The sequence below is a fragment of the Dendrobates tinctorius genome, unplaced genomic scaffold (assembly GCF_039654945.1).
Source record: "Dendrobates tinctorius isolate UK_male_01 unplaced genomic scaffold, ASM3965494v1 ptg000029l, whole genome shotgun sequence".
Taxonomy (NCBI): Eukaryota; Metazoa; Chordata; class Amphibia; order Anura; family Dendrobatidae; genus Dendrobates; species Dendrobates tinctorius.
The window spans coordinates 32,037,496-32,061,545 of record NW_027361697.1 but is presented as its reverse complement, the minus strand read 5'-3'; the positions used below and the strand labels follow the sequence as shown (position 1 = coordinate 32,061,545).

Here is a 24,050-nt window from a genome sequence, read left to right as displayed (position 1 = left end):
AGTGGGATAGAACAAATTGTCAGGTCTGAACGTGGTGGAAATATCAGAAGACGTCTCCTTACACGGGACGCCTTCTGGATATATCACCTGGATACTAGAGCACCAAATGGCTTACACAAGCGCAACGAGATCATGTTTCATTATTAAAGTATCATCATTTTATATGTATATGTTGTTTTATTTTATGTTATCTTATTGTCTGTTTTAGTAATTGTTTAGAAACCACTCAAGAACTGATACCTTCTACAAGCCGCTATTATGTGGCACCTGTGAGATAATTAGCTGAAATTGAGCTCAGTTTGATTGGTTTTTGCACCGTTTAAGTATCCATGACTGTGAGGAGGTATAGAGCTTTGTTAAAGATCTGTTCCAGATCGAAACACGTCGCTTGATTCCCTGTATGCACACTGATTATGGAGTTTCACCGCACAAGATAATATTTTTGAGAAGCACAAATAAAGTTTCAAGATTTTTTAAGAACATATTATCCTTGTATGAAACTGGACTTTCTCTGATCTTCCCTCTGTTCATTAAGGGAATCAGATCCCTCTGTCTTTCCTCTGCATTCAGTCTCTGCCATTTACTCGCTGTGAAGGACACTGAATAGCTATATTTGTGCTATGAAGCCATAATATCAACAGTACAATTATATAGGCAGCTCCTAGTAGTCAGTAGGGATATTTGGAAAGCTAGCTGTGCAACATATATGATTAAGTGCCACTTACCAGCAGGGCTGTGGAGTCGGTAAGCCAAACCTGCGACTCCGACTCCTCAATTTCCCTTACACCGACTCCGACTCCCATACATATTGCTTATATTTAAGTGAAAAATTTATTGTAGTACAATGTGAACCTCAGACATTTAATCATTTTTATGATCCAATAATCAAGATATTTAGATAGAACAGAATATATATTGGTGTACTACCCGGTTTTCATTCTTTTTGGTACAGATACGATATGGATAGACAGATATGGATAAATGGATAGATAGAGCAGATTTCTAATCTGCTTTTGCTATTGAAAACATTATCTATGAGCTCAAAAACCTTTCAGGTGATGCAGTTTTTTAAAAAGATGATCAGCTTTTGCAGCTGAAAAACGTATCCTCAAAAAACACAGGAAAAACGTTGTGTGTGAATGTAGCCTTAGATCAGGAATATAACAGCCATTTATAGGACATTTCATAACTTTCCCAAACTCCTATGAAAAAATATTCAGCACATCCTGCATTGAATTACTGTACCCAATTTATTATATATTTTAGGAGTCGGAGTCGGTCCATTTTATACCGACTCCAACTCCGACTCCACCAAAATGAGCACCGACTCCGACTCCACGACTCCGACTCCACAGCCCTGCTTACCAGAACACACTACATTGCTCTCACGATGAGGAGGTAGTATTGCAGTGCTCAGATTTATGCTGCCACATGTGTGAAGAAGTCTCTAGGGAAAGGGTGTCCCCAATGTGAACTAAATGACCAGCTGCAAAATATCAGTTTCTACTTATTGAACCCAGATGTCCATGCTCCCTGCTGGGACACTTGCCCAGACAATGCAGCCCACACTGGATGGGTTAGGATGGATTCTGAGAGTGTTCAGGTCATTATAATTCACAAGACTAAAACCTCCCAAACTAAGGCTGCAGCTCATGGTGAGGAAGCCGCGCCGCATACTGTGGCGAGGAGGCCGCACATACTGTGGTGCAGATAACGAAATCCCTCCACCCCTCCTGAACTGGGGAATAGCTGCAATCAAATACACAATTCTTGACGAACCCAGAATTGAGGATGACATTAAACGACAAATTAATTGAATTTACTCACTCAACTACCCAGCCCTATTTACTAGTTCAGACGAGCATGTTTTCGGTCCACTAACGGCCAATTACATACAATGTGCTAGTGCACATCAAAGTTTTTCCACATGGAACAAAAAAAAAAAAAAAAATGCAGCATTCACAATTCTGGATGTTTTAGGGACAAAATAGCAGTTACCGCTACAGCCTGCTCTCTCTTACCAGGACTGTTTTTTTCTGTTTTGCCAATGTTTTGATCTGATTTTAGAATTTTTAATTAAAGACTGATGTACAAAATTATGCTTTTTTGTTTATTTAACAAAAATGATGAAGTGGATATAAGCCTGAGTTGAAAAAGTTGTACATTGGTCTTAAAAATGTTTTCAGTCCCTAAGTTGTAGGGCATAGCAGTTCAGAAAAAAGTATGTGATATGGGGAGGTTTATCCATAAAAAAGCTTCGGTGTTTAACTGAATAGTCCTTCCTTGGCTGTTAACCTCTGTCGATGAATTTGGTCCTGTTGAAGCTCCTCTTGGCTTGGGTGCCAAAGTCTCATAATTATTCGCTCCATGTTCAGTGCATAAACAGTGTGAGAAGGGATGACTTCTCTGTGAATCTGAAAAAGAGGCAAAAATCGAGGTCAGGGTCTTCACTTCCACATTTAAATCAGAAAGTTGTGTTCAAAAGTGCCAGCTATCCACACGTGAAAGGCATTATTAACCATCAATTATGCATACATAGGGTGTGCATGCAAGTAGTAAATATGGATTTATATGGGGCCTTTCCCTATTCAATTCACTAATCCAGACATCATTAGAAAGGTTGTTCACACCTAAAAAACGTTTTTCATGTCTTTCCCACATGCTGTAAATTAAAGAAAGAAAATAAAAAAATCAAATTAAGCACATGCATCCTTCATGTCCCCTGAGGCTTCCCTTCCAACAGTTCCTGTACTTCATTTTCTGGCCCCATCAAATGCCCATCAAGTAGGGGGAAGTGTAATGAATAGTGGAGGATTCAGGCAGCGCTCAAAGTAATGTGGCAGAAGACATGAAGGAGCGTTTGCTTTATCTCTGATTTTACAACATGGTGAGGATTTCCAAAAAAGAATGTACCACCATGGACAACCCCTTTAACCACTTCCCAAAACTGGAAGGACTAGCACTTCCTATGCCTGTTACCCATATATAATGCAGGTTCAGGAGCTGATCCTGCAGCATTCACCTGGGAGACTCTAGCTGTTATATAGCCGGCAGTGAGAGGAGCTGTGCAAGGTATGATGCAGTCTCAGCCAGTGAGCCTGCACCAAACACCGGGATCAGACGTATGACATATTAGTATGTCAGGTAGAGGTTCAAGAGAAACGTTCACCAGGATGAGTGTCCAGTTTCTACTCTTATTGTAGGACGCACCGCAAATTTATAATAGGCAAGCAGGCAAAAAATAAATTAAATTTGAAAGTGAGGGTCTGTCTTATAGTCTGAATTTATCATAACTACTTTGGTGGGAATAGGCCTCATGTGTGGTCTGATCTTTTAAGTCCAAGTGGGTGTTATCAGATAGCAACTCATACAGGGAGAAGTCCACACCACCAGTGAAATCACCCACTCGGACATAGCTACAGTTAACTCATTAGGAGTCAAAGACTTTGCCAATATCCCCACAATGGAAACCAAAACTACCAAACAAAAAAAAAATAAGTTTTATTCTGCTCTATAGCCATTATTACATGGTGTGTCCAGTTCAACACAAAAAATTTGGTGAAAGGTCATCTTTAATGTACTGACGCATTAAAATTTCCCTTCATTGGAACAAGAGGGCAGAGGTTGAGACCCCTGAAAGACATTCCCATAGCATTATCCATTCACCACCAAACTTTCTAGTTGACACAATGTAGTCTGGAAAGTAATGTTCTCCTGGCATTCACCCAGAATCGTCTATCAGACTCCAGATAGGAAGAGCGTAAGCCGGATTAAGCTGTTACGGTGAGCTTGGATCCATGACTTTATAATCTATTTTCTGAGACGATTATGTTTTCATGAGATGGCACAGATATTTTAAAGGCCATGAAATTATGCACTGGCATTACCTTCAAGGTTTCTAAAAGATCATACATGTTAACAGGAGGCAGGCTGGGCGGTAGTTTGTCCCCAGAACAGGCTAATAAGAGGGCAGCTTGTTGTTCGGCATCATCCGGATGTACACTTGTTCCAGGATTCTGAGTTCCATTGTGAGCAGGGATCATGGGCGGACTGAAACACAGAAAACACAATTTTATCAAAAAGGGAACAAATTCAAATTTCCAGTAAGGAATGTGATATTAAAATAAAAACTGCTGAAAATATGTCCAAAAATTAATTCAGAAGCATTCCCTCTAAAAACACAAAACTAATAAATTATGTATTGCTCTTTGGCTGGTTTCACATTAGCATTTTTTAGTGCAGCGCATCGTGCGCGTCCATGCACATGCGCCCCTATGTTTAACATGGGGGCGCATGGTCTAGCGTTTGCATGCGTTTTCGTGCGCAAGCGTTTTTTTTGTAGTGTGCGCCGTATGCAACCTGTTGCATTTTTGGTCCGTCCAACCTGTGTCAAAAAAATGCATGCGTACGCTTGCGCACGGAATGCGCAAAAAAAAAATCACTTTACAGTCTATGGGAACGCAAGCATGTGCATGGACATGCGCACGCCTGCGTTTAAAACCGCATGCATTTTAAGAGTTAACATGGCTAGAAACTGGTTAAAACGCATGTGCCTAAAAAAAAAGCAAATGCATGCAAAACGCATGATGAGTTTTTTGCATGCGTTTCTATTGCACACGAAGCGCAGCGCTAAAAAACACTAATGTGAAACTAGCCTTTGTCTGACTGTGATACTATGTCTTAAAGGGAATCTGTTAGAAGAATCAAGCCACCCTCCCAAGCCATCTGCATGGACATGCAGGTCATAGGAAGCAGAATAAAATGATATCTGCACTGTTGATGTCTTATTCCAGAGGAATCCACGTTTTTCTTAATATGTAAATGAGCTGTTAAGATCTATGGGCCGTACATAGATCTCCCTGAGAATCTGTCTCCGGAGATGATTATAAATGAAAGGGGGCGATAACATTGTGAGACAGGTAATGACTGACAGTTGTAATGAGAGATCTGCAGTGAGATCAGGAGAACAGACTAATTCAGTGCAGCACAGCTGAACTATGTCTCACTACAAACACCTGTGCAGCTGTAGCTCTCCTCTCATAGTGTGGTCAGCTCTGCGCTGAGCTGCAACTGATTACACCTAATAGTGATGAGCGATCGTGCTCGGATAAGATGTTATCCAAGCATGTTGGACTGCTAATAGTGTCTTTGGCGTGCTCGAAAAATATGTTCGTTTGTCAGGCAATCCCTGTATGTGTTGCGGCTAACAGCTGTGAGACATGCAGGCGCGGGGAGTTGAACACATTATTCGAGCGCTCCAAAGTCACTCCATTAGCAGCCGAGCAGACTTGAATAATGCCTTATCCGAGCACGTTTGTTCATCACTAACACTGAATACTTCTTTAGCTTCCATCTTACAGGTAGCTAGCGCGGGTGGAGAACAGCTGAGCTGACAGCATGAGAAGAGAGCTACAACTGCAGATATGTTTGTAATGAGAAAGCTCAGCTCTAATGAACTGCGTTAGCCATAATCACAATACTTGGCAGTGAGATCAGAAGGGCATTCTGTCAGTCATTACCTGTCTCACATTGGTAACACCCCCTTTCATTTACAACAAGCGCTGGAGGCAGAGTCTTGGGGAGATCTATGTCTGACCTATAGATATAATCAGCTCATTTGCATATTAAGAAAAACATGGATTTCTATGGAATAAGACATTGGATTGCAGATTTCAAGGTATCATTTTATGAAACTTTCTATGACCTACATGTCCATATAAACGGCTTAGAATGGTAGATCCTACTGACAGATTCTCTTTAAGTTCATTTTTTCGGTACAGAAATAACAATGCCGAATGTTGGTTTGCTATGAGAAGTATTGTGCTTTCTGATCATCTCAAAATCCCAAAAAGAAATGTAAAAATGAATTTTCACTTTCTCTGATCTAAGTAATATTAGTTGGTTAATAGAAAGTTCATGGAAGACCTACAAGAGAAAAAAAAATGTGTCTAGGTAAAGCACCTAGTGAATACATTCATTGCAGATTGGCATGAGTAAGACTTCCTCTTTGTAAGCAGCATCATCACCACAGGGCAATAACATCTTTCAGTGTAACAGCGAAATCAGCACACATGAGTAATGCTTTCCCCACCGAACAACAAAAAAAACAGGTGAAACAAGAACAAGTGGACAGTCCCTGCTCTATTACCACCACTCTCAGTAAGGGGATGGCCAGGCCTGGACTTGGCTAAAAGTAACATATGACTGTTACTGGAGATGAGATTACACTTCATAGAGTAAGTAGGTAAAGGTTGGAAAAATTTACTTGGTCAGTTCTTACCATAAATGTCCACTACAGGAACGTTCTCTGATGACGAGTGTCTGTGTATTATTGTGCATGGCTGTGCAGGACTACATACATCCTGCTGTAATATAGTTTCATATGAAAAACACATACTCTGCAAAAGCTCCTGTCGCCCCCATCATGCCTCATTTATTTCATGATGCGATGTCATGCAGCACAGCCACGCAATCATTGCGGCTAATCACACCATGCAACCTCTGAGGACAGTGATTGGCTGCAGTAGTCATGGGGACATCCACATGTTACCCCTCCAGGAAAATACGAAGATCAGCAAGACCAACTGGGTACTGATGCTGAAAAGCTGTGATTCATTGGATACTTAATCTCTGATTTTTGTAAATCTTATAATTCCTTAATGCTAGATTACTTTTTCACAAGTACAGGTGAAGGGGTATTCTCAAGTTGTCTCTTGAGCAGCTCACAGTCTCTTCACTTCCTGGTTTCTAGCCGGGCGGGCTCTCTTCCTTGATTGACAGCTCTGGTAAGCAGCAGAGTTGTAGTATGAGTAGAGCTATAAGGCTCAGCACAAGTTCTGCTGTAACACTTCAACTAGCAGTGGTCTGTTGTGGAGCCTACACTGATGACTACTATACTTACATACAGAGATAACAGGGCATTTGAACAAGGCATGACCCAGGAAAGTGAGAGCTGTGATTAGACCTGCTGTAAAAGCTGCCTATGGTAGGGGCTAGTGATTGAACTAAATTTATAACAGCAGTTTGTCAAGAGCTGATAGAGGAGGAAATTCAATAACTACTGTATGGAAATCAATGGGCTGGAAATGGGTGGCTGGGATATTGGTAGTATACCCCTCCTCTGTAATGTAACTGGTGGCAGAGTTCCATGGAAACCAGCTGTACACTATAAACAATAAAAGCTCTCGTAGCAGGAGAATTACAGAAGATATAACACAAGTCTTTTGCAAACATGCTGATTATCATGCCGTCTAACTAAAGCAATTTAATAATATCCCGATAAGGCCATGTTCACATGTTCAGTATTTGGTCAGCATTTAACATCAGTATTTGTAAACCAAAATCAGGAGTGGGTGATAAATGCAGAAGTGGTGACGTGTTTCTATTATACTTTTCCTCTGATTGTTCCACTCCTGTTTTAGGTTTACAAATACTGATGTAATATACTGACCAAATACTGAACGTGTGAGTGTGGCCTACAGGTGGCAAGGGTGGGAGGATAAATGGATAATCAAATGGTTATTCTCATATTTAATCTTTGGGAGCACAGTACACTCTTGACTCCTGGCTTTCTGTTTTTCTGGCAGTGGTACGCTCCTGAAGCCAGCAGGGGCCAGCGGCATGGCTGAGCCGCTGTCCTGAGCTGCTTGCTCTCCAATGCTGATAGAACAGGCAGCTTTACCTTTGCAGCATTGGGGGAGCATAGAGTCGGATGCCAGACGGATCCAGTGATTTGACCAGCGCATGCAAGATCTAGAGAAAAGAGCTTGGGAACTCTGTGCTTCTTGTCTAGGAATTTGGCCCCTTCTGAAAGACTACAGAGGTGGTCAGAAACTTAGGCAGCGATCAAGTAAAACATTAGCAATAACCCCTTAGTGACCACCAATACATATTTTTACTAATCTGAGTGATAACAGAATAGCATCAGCAGCAGCTGTTGGCTGTACACTACAGCTGACACCGTGCTGCATCAGACACGAACAGTGTTAGGGCGCAGACAGACGGCCATATTTATCGTGCAAGGATCGAATCACACTGCACGGACTGGTCCGGCACCTCTCCTGACCTGAGCTTGACAGCGTGATGTATTTCTATGCAGCTGTCAAGCTCAGATCAGAAGAGCCGACGGTCAGTCCCAGAATTGCAACGCGATCCTCGCACGAGAAATATGGCCGTCTATCTGCCCCCTTAGCAAAAACCTTGGCCTTTTAACCCGTCAGATGCTGTCAATAGTGACTACGGCATCCAGATGGTTAAAGGAACATGGCGGGGCTCCCTCTTTAACCCCATCGACACCCCAAAATCATGGTTGTGTGGTTCTGATGGTTACTGTGACAATTCTTGGCCAAATAATGGCCTTACAGTCTGCCGGCTACAGTGGTCTGTTCAGAAGCTATGAACATTTTGGTGGTAAAAACATTTTTTTTTTTTTCTGTCATACCACGTTACATTAATTCCTATAAAGAACCTGAAGGGTTAATAAACTACCCGACAACAGTTGTGAATAGGTTTAGGGATGATGTTTTATAATGGTATCACTTTTGGGGGCTTTCCAATATATATATATATAGGCAGTGGCGGACTATAATGAGGTCAATTTGGGCAGTTGCCCCGGGCCCAGTGGGGTTAAGGGGCCCACAGCCCAGGCCAGTAAATTGCCCCATTATAATCCGCCACCGCGAAGGGCCGGATTATAGGCAGGGCAGGCTGGGCTTCAGCCCCGGGGCCCCCACCACAAGAGCTTCTAAGGGGGCCCCCACCACATTCCTGCTGGCTGCTGCAATGGCACTCCATCTTCTCCCCACCTAAAAGTGAGTGACCGTGGGGGCGGCATTATGTGCTCTGCTACCAGCAGCATCTACAAGTAGCCTGAACGCTGATGCTGCTGGTAGCGTGCAAAGGCTTGTGATGAGATCACAGGAGGTAAGGTGTCAGGGCCCCCGATCATGTGACCCGTCTCCTCCCCTCCTGTGACCTCATCACAGGTCCTGTGCGCACAGCACTGAGAGCAGCCATGTATGTGGAGTGCGGCTCTGCGGGTGGAGGTCGGTGCTGGAGGCCCCATTATTCTCTATGTGGAGTGCGGCTCTGCGGGTGGAGGTCGGTGCTGGAGGCTGCATTATTCTCTATGTGGAGTGCGGCTCTGCGGGTGGTGGTCGGTGCTGGAGGCCCCATTATTCTGTATGTGGAGTGCGGGTGGAGGTCGGTGCTGGAGGCTCCATTATTCTCTATGTGGAGTGCGGCTCTGCGGGTGGAGGTCGGTGCTGGAGGCCCCATTATTCTGTATGTGGAGTGCGGGTGGAGGTCGGTGCTGGAGGCTGCATTATTCTCTATGTGGAGTGCGGCTCTGCGGGTGGTGGTCGGTGCTGGAGGCCCCATTATTCTGTATGTGGAGTGCGGGTGGAGGTCGGTGCTGGAGGCTCCATTATTCTCTATGTGGAGTGCGGCTCTGCGGGTGGAGGTCGGTGCTGGAGGCCCCATTATTCTGTATGTGGAGTGCGGGTGGAGGTCGGTGCTGGAGGCTCCATTATTCTCTATGTGGAGTGCGGCTCTGCGGGTGGAGGTCGGTGCTGGAGGCTCCATTATTCTCTATGTGGAGTGCGGCTCTGCGGGTGGAGGTCGGTGCTGGAGGCCCCATTATTCTGTATGTGGAGTGCGGGTGAAGGTCGGTGCTGGAGGCTCCATTATTCTCTATGTGGAGTGGGGCTCTGCGGGTGGAGGTCGGTGCTGGAGGCTCCATTATTCTCTATGTGGAGTGGGGCTCTGCGGGTGGAGGTCGGTGCTGGAGGCTCCATTATTCTCTATGTGGAGTGCGGCTCTGTGGGTGGAGGTCGGTGCCGGAGGCTCCATTATTCTGTATGTGGAGTGCGGGTGGAGGTCGGTGCTGGAGGCTCCATTATTTTCTATGTGGAGTGTGGCTCTGCGGGTGGAGGTCGGTGCTGGAGGCTCCATTATTCTCTATGTGGAGTGCGGATCTGCGGGTGGAGGTCGGTGCCGGAGGCTCCATTATTCTGTATGTGGAGTGCGGGTGGAGGTCGGTGCTGGAGGCTCCATTATTCTCTATGTGGAGTGCGGCTCTGCGGGTGGAGGTCGGTGCTGGAGGCTCCATTATTCTCTATGTGGAGTGCGGATCTGCGGGTGGAGGTCGGTGCTGGAGGCCCCATTATTCTGTATGTGGAGTGCGGGTGGAGGTCGGTGCTGGAGGCTCCATTATTCTCTATGTGGAGTGCGGCTCTGCGGGTGGAGGTCGGTGCTGGAGGCTCCATTATTCTCTATGTGGAGTGCGGCTCTGCGGGTGGAGGTCGGTGCTGGAGGCTCCATTATTCTCTATGTGGAGTGCGGCTCTGCGGGTGGAGGTCGGTGCTGGAGGCCCCATTATTCTGTATGTGGAGTGCGGGTGGAGGTCGGTCCTGGAGGCTCCATTATTCTCTATGTGGAGTGGGGCTCTGCGGGTGGAGGTCGGTGCTGGAGGCTCCATTATTCTCTATGTGGAGTGGGGCTCTGCGGGTGGAGGTCGGTGCTGGAGGCTCCATTATTCTCTATGTGGAGTGCGGCTCTGCGGGTGGAGGTCGGTGCCGGAGGCTCCATTATTCTGTATGTGGAGTGCGGGTGGAGGTCGGTGCTGGAGGCTCCATTATTCTGTATGTGGAGTGCGGCTCTGCGGGTGGAGGTCGGTGCTGGAGGCCCCATTATTCTCTATGTGGAGTGCTCCTCTGCGGGTGGAGGTCGATGCTGGAGGCCCCATTATTCTCTATGTGGAGTGAGGCTCTGCGGGTGGAGGTCGGTGCTGGAGGCCCCATTATTCTCTATGTGGAGTGCGGCTCTGCGGGTGGAGGTCGGTGCTGGAGGCTCCATTATTCTCTATGTGGAGTGCGGCTCTGCGGGTGGAGGTCGATGCTGGAGGCCCCATTATTCTCTATGTGGAGTGCGGCTCTGCGGGTGGAGGTCGGTGCTGGAGGCCCCATTATTCTCTATGTGGAGTGCGGCTCTGCGGGTGGAGGTCGGTGCTGGAGGCTCCATTATTCTCTATGTGGAGTGTGGCTCTGCGGGTGGAGGTCGGTGCTGGAGGCCCCATTATTCTCTATGTGGAGTGCGGCTCTGTGGGTGGAGGTCGGTGCTGGAGGCCCCATTATTCTCTATGTGGAGTGTGGCTCTGCGGGTGGAGGTCGGTGCTGGAGGCCCCATTATTCTCTATGTGGAGTGGGGCTCTGCGGGTGGAGGTCAGTGCTGGAGGCTCCATTATTCTCTATGTGGAGTGCGGCTCTGTGGGTGGAGGTCGGTGCTGGAGGCCCCATTATTCTCTATGTGGAGTGCGGCTCTGCGGGTGGAGGTCGGTGCTGGAGGCTCCATTATTCTCTATGTGGAGTGCGGCTCTGCGGGTGGAGGTCAGTGCTGGAGGCTCCATTATTCTTTATGTGGAGTGCGGCTCTGCGGGTGGAGGTCGGTGCTGGAGGCTCCATTATTCTCTATGTGGAGTGCGGATCTGCGGGTGGAGGTCGGTGCTGGAGGCCCCATTATTCTGTATGTGGAGTGCGGGTGGAGGTCGGTGCTGGAGGCTCCATTATTCTCTATGTGGAGTGCGGCTCTGCGGGTGGAGGTCGGTGCTGGAGGCTCCATTATTCTCTATGTGGAGTGCGGCTCTGCGGGTGGAGGTCGGTGCTGGAGGCTCCATTATTCTCTATGTGGAGTGCGGCTCTGCGGGTGGAGGTCGGTGCTGGAGGCCCCATTATTCTGTATGTGGAGTGCGGGTGGAGGTCGGTCCTGGAGGCTCCATTATTCTCTATGTGGAGTGGGGCTCTGCGGGTGGAGGTCGGTGCTGGAGGCTCCATTATTCTCTATGTGGAGTGGGGCTCTGCGGGTGGAGGTCGGTGCTGGAGGCTCCATTATTCTCTATGTGGAGTGCGGCTCTGCGGGTGGAGGTCGGTGCCGGAGGCTCCATTATTCTCTATGTGGAGTGCGGATCTGCGGGTGGAGGTCGGTGCTGGAGGCCCCATTATTCTGTATGTGGAGTGCGGGTGGAGGTCGGTGCTGGAGGCTCCATTATTCTCTATGTGGAGTGCGGCTCTGCGGGTGGAGGTCGGTGCTGGAGGCTCCATTATTCTCTATGTGGAGTGCGGATCTGCGGGTGGAGGTCGGTGCTGGAGGCCCCATTATTCTGTATGTGGAGTGCGGGTGGAGGTCGGTGCTGGAGGCTCCATTATTCTCTATGTGGAGTGCGGCTCTGCGGGTGGAGGTCGGTGCTGGAGGCTCCATTATTCTCTATGTGGAGTGCGGCTCTGCGGGTGGAGGTCGGTGCTGGAGGCTCCATTATTCTCTATGTGGAGTGCGGCTCTGCGGGTGGAGGTCGGTGCTGGAGGCCCCATTATTCTGTATGTGGAGTGCGGGTGGAGGTCGGTCCTGGAGGCTCCATTATTCTCTATGTGGAGTGGGGCTCTGCGGGTGGAGGTCGGTGCTGGAGGCTCCATTATTCTCTATGTGGAGTGGGGCTCTGCGGGTGGAGGTCGGTGCTGGAGGCTCCATTATTCTCTATGTGGAGTGCGGCTCTGCGGGTGGAGGTCGGTGCCGGAGGCTCCATTATTCTGTATGTGGAGTGCGGGTGGAGGTCGGTGCTGGAGGCTCCATTATTCTGTATGTGGAGTGCGGCTCTGCGGGTGGAGGTCGGTGCTGGAGGCCCCATTATTCTCTATGTGGAGTGCTCCTCTGCGGGTGGAGGTCGATGCTGGAGGCCCCATTATTCTCTATGTGGAGTGAGGCTCTGCGGGTGGAGGTCGGTGCTGGAGGCCCCATTATTCTCTATGTGGAGTGCGGCTCTGCGGGTGGAGGTCGGTGCTGGAGGCTCCATTATTCTCTATGTGGAGTGCGGCTCTGCGGGTGGAGGTCGATGCTGGAGGCCCCATTATTCTCTATGTGGAGTGCGGCTCTGCGGGTGGAGGTCGGTGCTGGAGGCCCCATTATTCTCTATGTGGAGTGCGGCTCTGCGGGTGGAGGTCGGTGCTGGAGGCTCCATTATTCTCTATGTGGAGTGTGGCTCTGCGGGTGGAGGTCGGTGCTGGAGGCCCCATTATTCTCTATGTGGAGTGCGGCTCTGTGGGTGGAGGTCGGTGCTGGAGGCCCCATTATTCTCTATGTGGAGTGTGGCTCTGCGGGTGGAGGTCGGTGCTGGAGGCCCCATTATTCTCTATGTGGAGTGGGGCTCTGCGGGTGGAGGTCAGTGCTGGAGGCTCCATTATTCTCTATGTGGAGTGCGGCTCTGTGGGTGGAGGTCGGTGCTGGAGGCCCCATTATTCTCTATGTGGAGTGCGGCTCTGCGGGTGGAGGTCGGTGCTGGAGGCTCCATTATTCTCTATGTGGAGTGCGGCTCTGCGGGTGGAGGTCAGTGCTGGAGGCTCCATTATTCTTTATGTGGAGTGCGGCTCTGCGGGTGGAGGTCGGTGCTGGAGGCTCCATTATTCTCTATGTGGAGTGCGGCTCTGCGGGTGGAGGTCGGTGCTGGAGGCTCCATTATTCTCTATGTGGAGTGAGGCTCTGCGGGTGGAGGTCGGTGCTGGAGGCTCCATTATTCTCTATGTGGAGTGAGGCTCTGCGGGTGGAGGTCAGTGCTGGAGGCTCCATTATTCTCTATGTGGAGTGCGGCTCTGCGGGTGGAGGTCGGTGCTGGAGGCTCCATTATTCTCTATGTGGAGTGGGGCTCTGCAGGTGGAGGTCGGTGCTGGAGGCTCCATTATTCTCTGTGGAGTGCGGCTCTGCGGGTGGAGGTCGGTGCTGGAGGCTCCATTATTCTCTATGTGGAGTGTGGCTCTGCGGGTGGAGGTCGGTGCTGGAGGCCCCATTATTCTCTATGTGGAGTGCGGCTCTGTGGGTGGAGGTCGGTGCTGGAGGCCCCATTATTCTCTATGTGGAGTGTGGCTCTGCGGGTGGAGGTCGGTGCTGGAGGCCCCATTATTCTCTATGTGGAGTGGGGCTCTGCGGGTGGAGGTCAGTGCTGGAGGCTCCATTATTCTCTATGTGGAGTGCGGCTCTGCGGGTGGAGGTCGGTGCTGGAGGCTCCATTATTCTCTATGTGGAGTGCGGCTCTGCGGGTGGAGGTCAGTGCTGGAGGCTCCATTATTCTTTATGTGGAGTGCGGCTCTGCGGGTGGAGGTCGGTGCTGGAGGCTCCATTATTCTCTATGTGGAGTGCGGCTCTGCGGGTGGAGGTCGGTGCTGGAGGCTCCATTATTCTCTATGTGGAGTGAGGCTCTGCGGGTGGAGGTCAGTGCTGGAGGCTCCATTATTCTCTATGTGGAGTGCGGCTCTGCGGGTGGAGGTCGGTGCTGGAGGCTCCATTATTCTCTATGTGGAGTGGGGCTCTGCAGGTGGAGGTCGGTGCTGGAGGCTCCATTATTCTCTGTGGAGTGCGGCTCTGCGGGTGGAGGTCGGTGCTGGAGGCTCCATTATTCTCTATGTGGAGTGGGGCTCTGCAGGTGGAGGTCGGTGCTGGAGGCTCCATTATTCTCTGTGGAGTGCGGCTCTGCGGGTGGAGGTCGGTGCTGGAGGCCCCATTATTCTCTATGTAGAGTGTGGCTCTACGATTCGTGACCCCCGTCACGTGACGAGGGGGGCCCACAGAGTCTGAACTGCCCCGGGCCCTGGCTACCCTTAATCCACCCCTGTATATAGGTCTCACGAAATCACTTCAAAACTAAATAGGCTCCGAAAATATGCATTTTGCAAATTCCCTTGAAAAAAAAAAAAATAGAACTAAATGTAGAACTGTCGCTGCTACATTTTTAAAATTTTCTAATGTTCTAACAAAATATAGAACATTTTACAGCTGGTGCCAATGTGAAGCAGACAGATACAATATATTTATTACCGTTTTTTGTGTAGCATGACTAACAACTAAAGGGATAATCAGATTGAAAACTGACTTTTTTTTTTTTTTTAAACTTGTCAACTTTTTTTTTTTTTTTTATAAATAAAATGCAAAACATATTGACCTAAATTTATCACAAAAACTATTTATTACGTGTCATGACAAAACACACTAAAAATCCCTGGGATATGTTGAAACATTCCAGAGTTATTGCTACAAAGTGACAAATGTCAGATTTAAAAAATGTGACCTGGGTCACCAAGAGTTTAAAATTCCCTCCTTACATGAGAAAAGAGGAATTTTTAATAAAAGGTAAAACTACAAAGTTGCGTGTGTATATATCCACTTTCCAATTTTACCCATTTATGGTTACGTTAAAAAAAAAAAAAAAAACATTTAAGGCCAAGTTCACATGTTCAGTTTTTGATCAGTATTTTTAAGGAAAAATCATAAAAAAGTACAATAGAAACACATCACCACTTCTGTATTTATCACCCACTCCTGGTTTTGGCTTACAAACACTGATGTAAATACTGAAGGTGTGGACGTGGCCTAACGGGTTACAAAAAGCAGCAATATGATGAAACACTCAGGTAACAGCTGAATGCAGATGCTTGTGCCATAAGTTCCTATGAACAAACCTGTGACGTTGACATTTTTTCCCATAGCTGGTATTCTTCAAAATCTCTTTTGGAGCTGTGTTTGGTGCCTTATTGCCAGAAAAACTCTCAGTGCTTGCAATCTCAAAATGATAACCTATGAACAGTGTTCCAGTAAGGATGCGTTCACACTGCGTTTAGTTACACGCTCGTGGGTCCCGTCAGGCTCGAGTCCGAACTCCCCCCCCACAAAACAGTATTCTGACGTATACGCTGACGGGCATCTATATAACAGTGGATGCGTCCTTCTGTCCGAAGCCAGGGGGCAGTGCCTGCGCAGTATGGCACCGGAGTTAGAGTGTGCGCATACCGCACCATTATATTGAAGATACTGCATGCAAATACGCAGATAGGGTCTTCAACAAAATGGCACCGAATATCACAGGATGCACACGTTGACTACAGAGCAATTTTATTGAAGAATTGTACTAAAACATTTATTGAAAACATCAACATAGCAGTGCGCACAAGCCAGCCGTCACCATTATCCTTATGGCCGGCCTGTGCGCACCGCTATGTTGTCTGCGCAGTGTGGCGCTGGAGTCTGAGCATGTGCGTACCACATTGTGGCACCATTTTATTGAAGGGACTGTATAGGGAAATTCGCAGACACTCGGTCTTTAAAAAAAAAAAAAAAATATGGCGCCTGATGGCGTGGTATGCACACGCGCTGACCCAGAAGCCATTTTATTGAAGAAATCTACTACAACGTCAACACAGCAGTGCGCACGGCCGGCCATCGCCATTATCCTTATGGCTAGCCCATGTGCCTTGCTACATTACTTTGATAAAATGGCGCTGTAGTCTGCAAGTGTGCACACTGCCATCTCAGCACCATTTTATTGAAGACACTTTCTAAATACACCTATAAAAATGCTCGCCACCAGGGCTTAGATCAGGGTCAGTAGCTAGAAGACTATAATGGTGGCGGCATAGCGAACGTGAGCCGACGTGCATCATTTTCGGGTGTATATGCTTACTGAAGGCAGACATCCAGACGTAGTAGACTGCAAAAGTGAGTGTCCACCTCTAGTAGGCGCACACACCCAAACATGATGCACGGCAGAGCGCACCTTCACTCTGTCAGCACCATTACGTCTATGGCCCTGTCGACACATATGCCTGAATCTCGTTTTGCAGGGGGGAGGTTTAGACATAAGCCCCGATGGGGCCACTGAACGAGTGGCTAAATGCAGTGTCAAAGCACCCTAACAGCTACACAGCTGGAAAATAAAAAAAAAAAAAAAAAAAAAAAATATAAATACATCTCATCTGAGAGATCGTCACATTTTCTGTAGCCGGATAATAGTAATGTAGGCTGTCATAAACCACAAGTTTGTGGATCCACCCTACCTCGTGTCCATGATGTAATATTATGGGAGACGTATTCTTGGCACAAACAGATAAATGTCTCAACATGTTAAGCAACAATGAAGAATCGGAGCTTGGCCTGAGTGTTGTTCCTGCTCATGTGGATCCCTTTGGAAACAATCATCCAATTATCTAATGGTTAGCTGGATAGTATGCCATGTTACAGGGGGCGTGTGATCTCAGACTGCTCCAGAAATCACATTCTGCCTCCTTCATATGAAAACAGACCAAAATCTGTCAGATGTGTCGGTCACGTCAGTATGCGTATGGCAAAATTTATATACACATCTATGTAATCTAATTACTTCAGTAAAAAAAAAAAAAAAAAATGACAAAAAAAAAAAAAAAACACACAAAAACTACAAGATGAAGTAGAAATGCTTGGAAGCTATATTATGACAGTCTTGATAAAGTGTCACTCCCATCTTCATACATTGGTATTCTCGAATACTGCCTGTAAAAACTAGAAATGTTGAACTTTTCAATTTATTACATTTTAAGTTTTGCTTTAGATATTAACATTTTGGGTGGTTTTTTTTTTTTTTTTTTTTACACACAGCTCGTTGCCTAGGAGACCGACAACTGCTTCTACACAACAGAAGAGGTGCAGAGCTCAAACACGCTCTGCTGCTGAGCACTATTTTGAAGCTGGCCAGGATCGTACCTGTTACCTCCTAATCCCGGCCAGCTTCACTTCTGTGCTTACAAGCTAGACAGCAGTGGTGGTCGGTCTCCTAGACAACAACTTGTAAACAAAAAAAAATTGTTCATATCTGAAGGAGAAAAGGGAATTTTATTAACCAGTAAATAGTTAAAGTGCTTATTTTTAGAGGCACTGACAATACCCATCTAAGAAGATGGTAATATGTTATTGTAAAAGGTCTCCAGAGAGCTGCTCTACTCAATAGACAAATACTGCCCTCTGGTGGCAGGCTCATAGACTGCTGCCAGACCCTGCTCTATAGGCATTTATCAGAAAAGTGGAGGGTCACAAATACACAGCCTCATTCTTTTTACTTCCTGCAGTCAAAATCAAAGATCCTGGATACCTCACTAATCCAAAACATGGCCCACTTAAGTTACCACATAATGAATATTCATGTAAATTCTCCCTGAAAGCGAGTCAAATATTTCTCAATAAAAACCTGACCAGCGAGAGCCCCGCTATCCTCTCCCCTTCACGCTATACTGCTCCAGACGAGATTGTCACAGTAATAGAAGGATTTTTTTTTTTTTTTTTACTCACCGTAAAATCCCTTTCTCGTAGTCTTCATTGGGGGACACAGTAACCTTGGGATAGTCTGCTGCCACCTGGAGGACGAGACTATTAATGCAACTAATTTAAATGTGCTCCCCCTCTGCAGACTATACCTTGCCTGCTAGCACCAAGCTCCTCAATATAGTCAATAAGCGGTGAGAGAAAGCCAAAGAAAAATAATGGACGCCCAACCGGGCAAATAAGGGTGGGAGCTTTGTCCCCCAACGAAGACCACGAGAAAGGGATTTTACAGCAAACAAAAAAATCTTTATTTCTCGTTTGTCTTATTGGGGGACACAGTAACCGTGGGATGTCCCAAAGATGTCCCAGAAGTGGGAAGAACTTAAACATTATACAGTTACCAGAGAACGTCTTCCACCGTTCCTCAAGTATTTGCCTGAGCAATTGCTGCCTGCAGCATCTTTCTCTCCCCAGATTTGGATTTGCCGAAGCAAAAGTGTGGAAACTGCAAAACTTGGAAAAGGAATACATTGATGAGCAAGTGGCTGCTTTAAGAGCTGCAAGGTCGATACCTGGTGAGGAACTGACCGGAAAGATCTTGTAGTCCACTCCGAGTGTGGTCTAACCATGAAAGGGGGAGCACTGGCACCTGCCTTAAAAGCCTTGCTAATGTCTCATCAAATCAGCAAAGATCACCAAAGGCAGTCGGACCTCTGCCAGTGCATACTGGGATGACCCTAATGCATCCGAAAGAATAAGAACCTCTCAGGGAGATGAAGTACCTAGAGAAGGGAGAGTAATCTCCTCATTAAAGTGGAAAAGCAAGGAGTTCTGCTAAGGTGAAAAGAGGGAGCCGAACATGCGAATACTCTGTCCTGGAGGAAAGAGAAAAAGCACAAAAACAAACTAAGGGGAGATATCCCTCTGATCAGCACAAAGGGTGAGCACCGAAGGACGGCTGGTCCCCCTAGAGGTCCACCGGCTCCAAGGGAATACTACGGTGGCCGTCAGTTCTCTCTGCCCGGGCGGGCAGTTCTGACCTCTAGCCTAAAAGATACATTCTACCAGACCAGGATAGCCAAGTTTCTGCCTTGAAACTACTTGGGAGACCCAAGATCTCCACACACACTGGCGGTCCCGGAAACGTATCAGAAGTCGATAATGTGAACGATCTGCTTTAACCCTCAAGTGAGACAAACTTGGTCAGGGCTCCCATAATAGTTGAAAGGATGGAAGCACAGCTAGACCCTGAAATCCAGACCTCAAGGACTGTAGGTGAAAAGAACTAGGATGAGGTGGAGACCGACACAGTATAAAGTATCAAACTAAGTAGTGAACTAGCCATACCAAAGGAAGGACTTAATAGTCACTTAATACATCTAAGAAGTACCGTCCTACTCAGGAATCATCCATCCTGGTGTATCCTGATCAATGGTCTCCTATTCGCTGAAGAAGCTTAGATGAGTAAGCCACCTGCACCCCTCATTGCCCAAGAAAAGAAATGTGCTGGGTAAGTCAGTAACCCCTGCCTCAAGAATTAAAGACAATGTTCCTACTAAAGACTGGCATCATTAATTCAAAGTGAGCCATCATCCTTCAGCGGAAAGGCTGGAGCAGGGCTACTTGGACTGCTTAAGGGATACATTAAGCTGAGAAGTCTCTTACTGTGACAAAAATACTGGCTCCAAGATGACGAAGTGCACAGAAGTCCTGCAACTGCACCAAATCAAAAGCTCTTTCTCGAAAGGTCTGAGTCACTTAGGACGGGATCATAGACCTGTTGTTCACCCGAAATCCAAGCGGTCTGAATTAGCTGGACATACTCACCAAGGACAAAGCTAAAGTATAATAATAATAAATTTTATTTCTATAGCGCCGTCATATTCCGCAGCACTTTACATTTCAGAGGGGACTTGTACAGACAAAAGACATTACAGCATAACAATAATCACAGATTATAACAAATACCAAGAGGAATGAGGGCCCTGCTCGCCAGCTTACAGGCTATGAGGAAAGAGGTAGACATGAAAGGTGGGTGGTAACAGTTGCCCTGATTGTATGCACCAGCCATAATGTTAAGTGTGTAACAGTACAGACACAGGGGGCTAATGGATGCATAAAGCATGTGGGAACATGATGCGGGGAACCTGGTTATGGTAAAACTTTTAGCTGTGCCACACAGGGATAGATTAGGTTAATGTGTTGAGGCGATAGGCCAGTCTGAATAAATGCGTTTTCAGGGCACGCTTAAAATTGTGGGGATTGGGGACTAATCGTATTGACTTGGGAAGTGCATTCCAAAGAACTGGCGCAGCACGTGTAAAGTCCTGGAGACGGGAGTGGGAGGGTCTGATTATTGAGGATGCTAACCTCAGGTCATCAGCAGAACGGAGGGCGCGGGTAGGGTGGTATACTGAAACAAGGGAGGAGATGTAGGGTGGTGCTGAGCCATGGAGAGCTTTATGGGTGAGGGTAATAAGTTTATACTGAATTCTGGAGTTGATGGGTAGCCAGAGTAATGACTGGCACAAGGTAGAGGCATCGGTGTAACGATTGGTGAGGAATATGATCCTGGCTGCAGCATTCAAGACAGATTGGAGAGGGGAGAGTTTGGTAAGAGGGAGACCGATTAGAAGAGAGTTACAATAGTCGAGACGAGAATGAATAAGAGAAACAGTAATGCAGAGTCAAAAGTAAGAAAAGGTCGAATTCTAGAAATGTTTTTGAGGTGCAGATGACAAGAGCGAGCCAGTGATCGGATGTGGGGGGCAAAGGAAAGCTCGGAGTCAAGTATGACCCCAAGTCATCGGGCATGTTGCTGGGGAGTAAAAGTGGAACAGAAATGGCAATGTCGGGTATAGGTACATTTGTAGAGGGAGGAAACACAAGGAGTTCAGTCTTTGACAGGTTCAGTTTCAGATATAGTGAGGACATGATGTTAGACACAGCGTTTAGACAATCGCCGGTGTAAAGTATTCCCTGGTTCATGTGTGTCAACTGATCTACCAAGCAGTCCACACTAGCCAGCGACTCGCCTCGGACAGTGGTCCGTGTGCCAGCTGGATTACCTGCATAATCAGGCACAGGCCTCACTTTTGGTGACTGCCTGCCTGCTGATAAAAAATAAATGGTCAGAATAATGCCTGTGCAACACGTCAAACTGGCGGTCTAAATCTGACTTACTCCTCTCTGACGAGGCATTTACCCTGCGATAAGACCTACAAATGAAAGAAGACACTGGTTAAAGGTCAGACTCACTCCGAGTGCAGTCAGGTTCACTTGCAGAGCTGTGTCTGATAATCCGACCCTCTGGGAGCACACAGATAGAGTACCCCGAGTGATAAGATAGGGCCAAAGCGGAACTAATGGTCCAGCACTTGTGACGTGTTCAGACTATCGTCTGGCATGGTAGCCCAAACTGTTCCAAGGAAGTACACAGCATAGCTGCCCTCTGCACGGAGGCCTAGACAGTACACCCCTCAGGGCACAATCTGGATGTAGGTCTGAGCAACCATGGAAAGTAGTCAGAGCACAGTACGGTACCACTCACACTGGGTCATCTGCGCCACCCTTTTCTTTCATGAAGTCTCTGCTGGGGGATGAGAGCCACTGAGGAAGAAGGTTAGAGCATATGTAGATTGCCAAATATGAGGTACGCTTTATAAAGAACATCCAGCGGGGTTGACTCACCAAGGAAAGAGGCAGCGTGCTATCTTAAAATCATCTTTGAGAAACGACCCCCTTACATGCTGTGGAAGGTGATCCACCTAGTGCCCGAATTGTTCACCTGTGGAAATTGCACAGCTGTGAGGTCTCATCTGGTAGGTCTGATTCACTCTATAGTTAGACTCCCTCAAAAAGGCAGTCTGAATAACTTCTGGGTTTGCAGGGTTTTCTGTGGGATTCACCCAGCTGTAAAGCCTCACCTGGTAGGTCTGATTTACTCTAAAAGGTGGTCAGAATAACCTCTGGTTTGCAGGGTCACCTGCAGGATTCACCCAATTGGGAGGTCTCAGCTGGAGGGTCTATCTTTCAGGACACTAGAAAGATCTGCATCTTGGTTACAGGGTCCTATTAGGCGCTCAGATCTCCGATGCACTGACTATCTGCACAGCAAAAGCAGTGAAATGAAGTCTTTGCCTCTGCCATCTCAGTCGCACAGTCTCCACCAATGCATTCACTGCTGTCTGCATCCTGTGCAATGTGGGCAGTGAGAGGGCATGGTGTAACACATGGGCCACTGTTAACAGCCTGGAACAGTCAGAGGGCCGGACGTGGCACGTGGGCCACCCTTTGCCTGGGTTTACTATAAAGGGATTTTTTTCTGATTTGTAGATTTGGAGTCAAGGAGGAATTTATCCTTGAATATACAGCAGTTGGTTACCATCTCATACGCGGATCGCAAATTGGATTTGATAAACCTGTATTTTTCCCTTTGTAACAATAAAGGATCTCTGTTCAGATTTTACCCAGAACAAGGTAGATAGCACAGCAGGCACAGCTGACCCAGTGTCAGGCTCCTGGACAGGGCTGTTATATCCTGGACACAGGCTGCAATGGCCGCTAGAGAATTCCCTATTACCTACCTGCTATCAATATCTGCATGTAATACCTTAGTGCATTCAGGAACTTCCATGGACATGGCATCAGACCATGATGGACGGACTAGGAATCTGTCACCAAGTATAGTACACTGTGGGCAGCATAATGTAGGGACAGAGAACATGATCCTAATGCTGCGGCACTAACAAGATTCTTGCTGCGTAATCCTCAGTATTCATGAGTACTAGTTCTTTCTGACCCGATTCTTACTTACAGCTTTCTGCCTATGCACAGAGGGGCAGAACAAGACTAAGCCCATGAATACATAGGGTTGCACAGCAAGAAGCCAGTAAGTTAACCTAGTAAGGGGAGGGTCACACGACCGTACGTTCTCTCATCCAAGAGAATAGGGTTGATTACGCTAATGACAATCCGATCAAAATATGATCAGAGTGTCAGCACACTGTGGTACGAGTCTCTCGGATGAGAGAACCTGAGCACGGTGTGAGAACATGGAAAACAAAATATTTCCATTGTCTCCATTGTGTCAGTGTGCGAAAATTTGATTGCATTCGGACATCAACCAAGTGCAGTCAGATGTTTTCCACGACCTCATTGACTTGCTCGGCCAAGTGCAATAAGACTTTCGAATCAAACTCAAACATGCTGTGACTTTTTTCTCAGACTGTCTTGACTGAGAGGGATACAAAATAATGGGAAAAAAACAGACATGTGCTCAGCCCATGGACTGACAGTCAGACTGTGAGCCGATTATTTGTAGGATTGCACTCAGACCGGTAACACGGTGGTGAGAGCGAGTCCTTAGACTCAGGGTCTACGCCTCAACTTTACGCTGCCCTCAGATATCAGGCAGCAAAACACTGGTGACAGATTCCCTTTAATGAAAGCAGACCATGGCTAGACATCTGGGGTGGAGTTCCCCTGTAATAAGAGTAAAGTCGCTTTATCAGGTAGCGACAGTCCCTTTTTATCAGTGTATTTTCCACTGGCTTTCAATGTACTTCCCCAACATATGCTGTGCAGTGAACAAGGACAACGGTCCTTACTGATGTGGTATTTTAGTCATTTTCTTGGTAAATGTAGAAAACAGATACTCCATGATGGTTAAGACCTCTGGTAAATGTAGCTTGTGACAGAAACTGGAAGAATGGTTTCACACACTTCGGGGGAATAATTCATCAAATAGTTCACACCAGAAATACTAGATTAGAAAAGTTGCACATTTTTGTGCAAAGCTTAGTTATGCAAAAGTTTTACAACTTTGGCATTTTTACTCAAGCTGCAGATTCTTGGCTAGGCTCTGCCAGACAAATTTACTAGAATTTGTGCAATGAAGATGTAAATCACGAAAGAAACTCAGACTGCAGCAAATTTCTGACTCTAGC

The 24,050-nt window shown here is 47.0% G+C and overlaps 1 protein-coding gene across 1 annotated transcript in view; it reads right to left on the bottom strand.

Annotated features, from left to right (window-relative positions):
- Positions 1-2,096: 2,096 nt before the first annotated feature.
- TADA1 (transcriptional adaptor 1) overlaps positions 2,097-24,050 on the bottom strand; it is a 44,288-nt gene continuing 22,334 nt past the window's right edge. Inside the window, exons 7-8 of the mRNA XM_073571519.1 lie at positions 3,888-4,050; positions 2,097-2,414 (exon numbers count right to left, since the gene is read on the bottom strand). Of these exons, the coding sequence (XP_073427620.1) occupies positions 2,265-2,414; positions 3,888-4,050 (313 nt within the window). The 3' untranslated portion in view covers positions 2,097-2,264. The remainder of the gene's footprint in view (positions 2,415-3,887; positions 4,051-24,050) is intronic.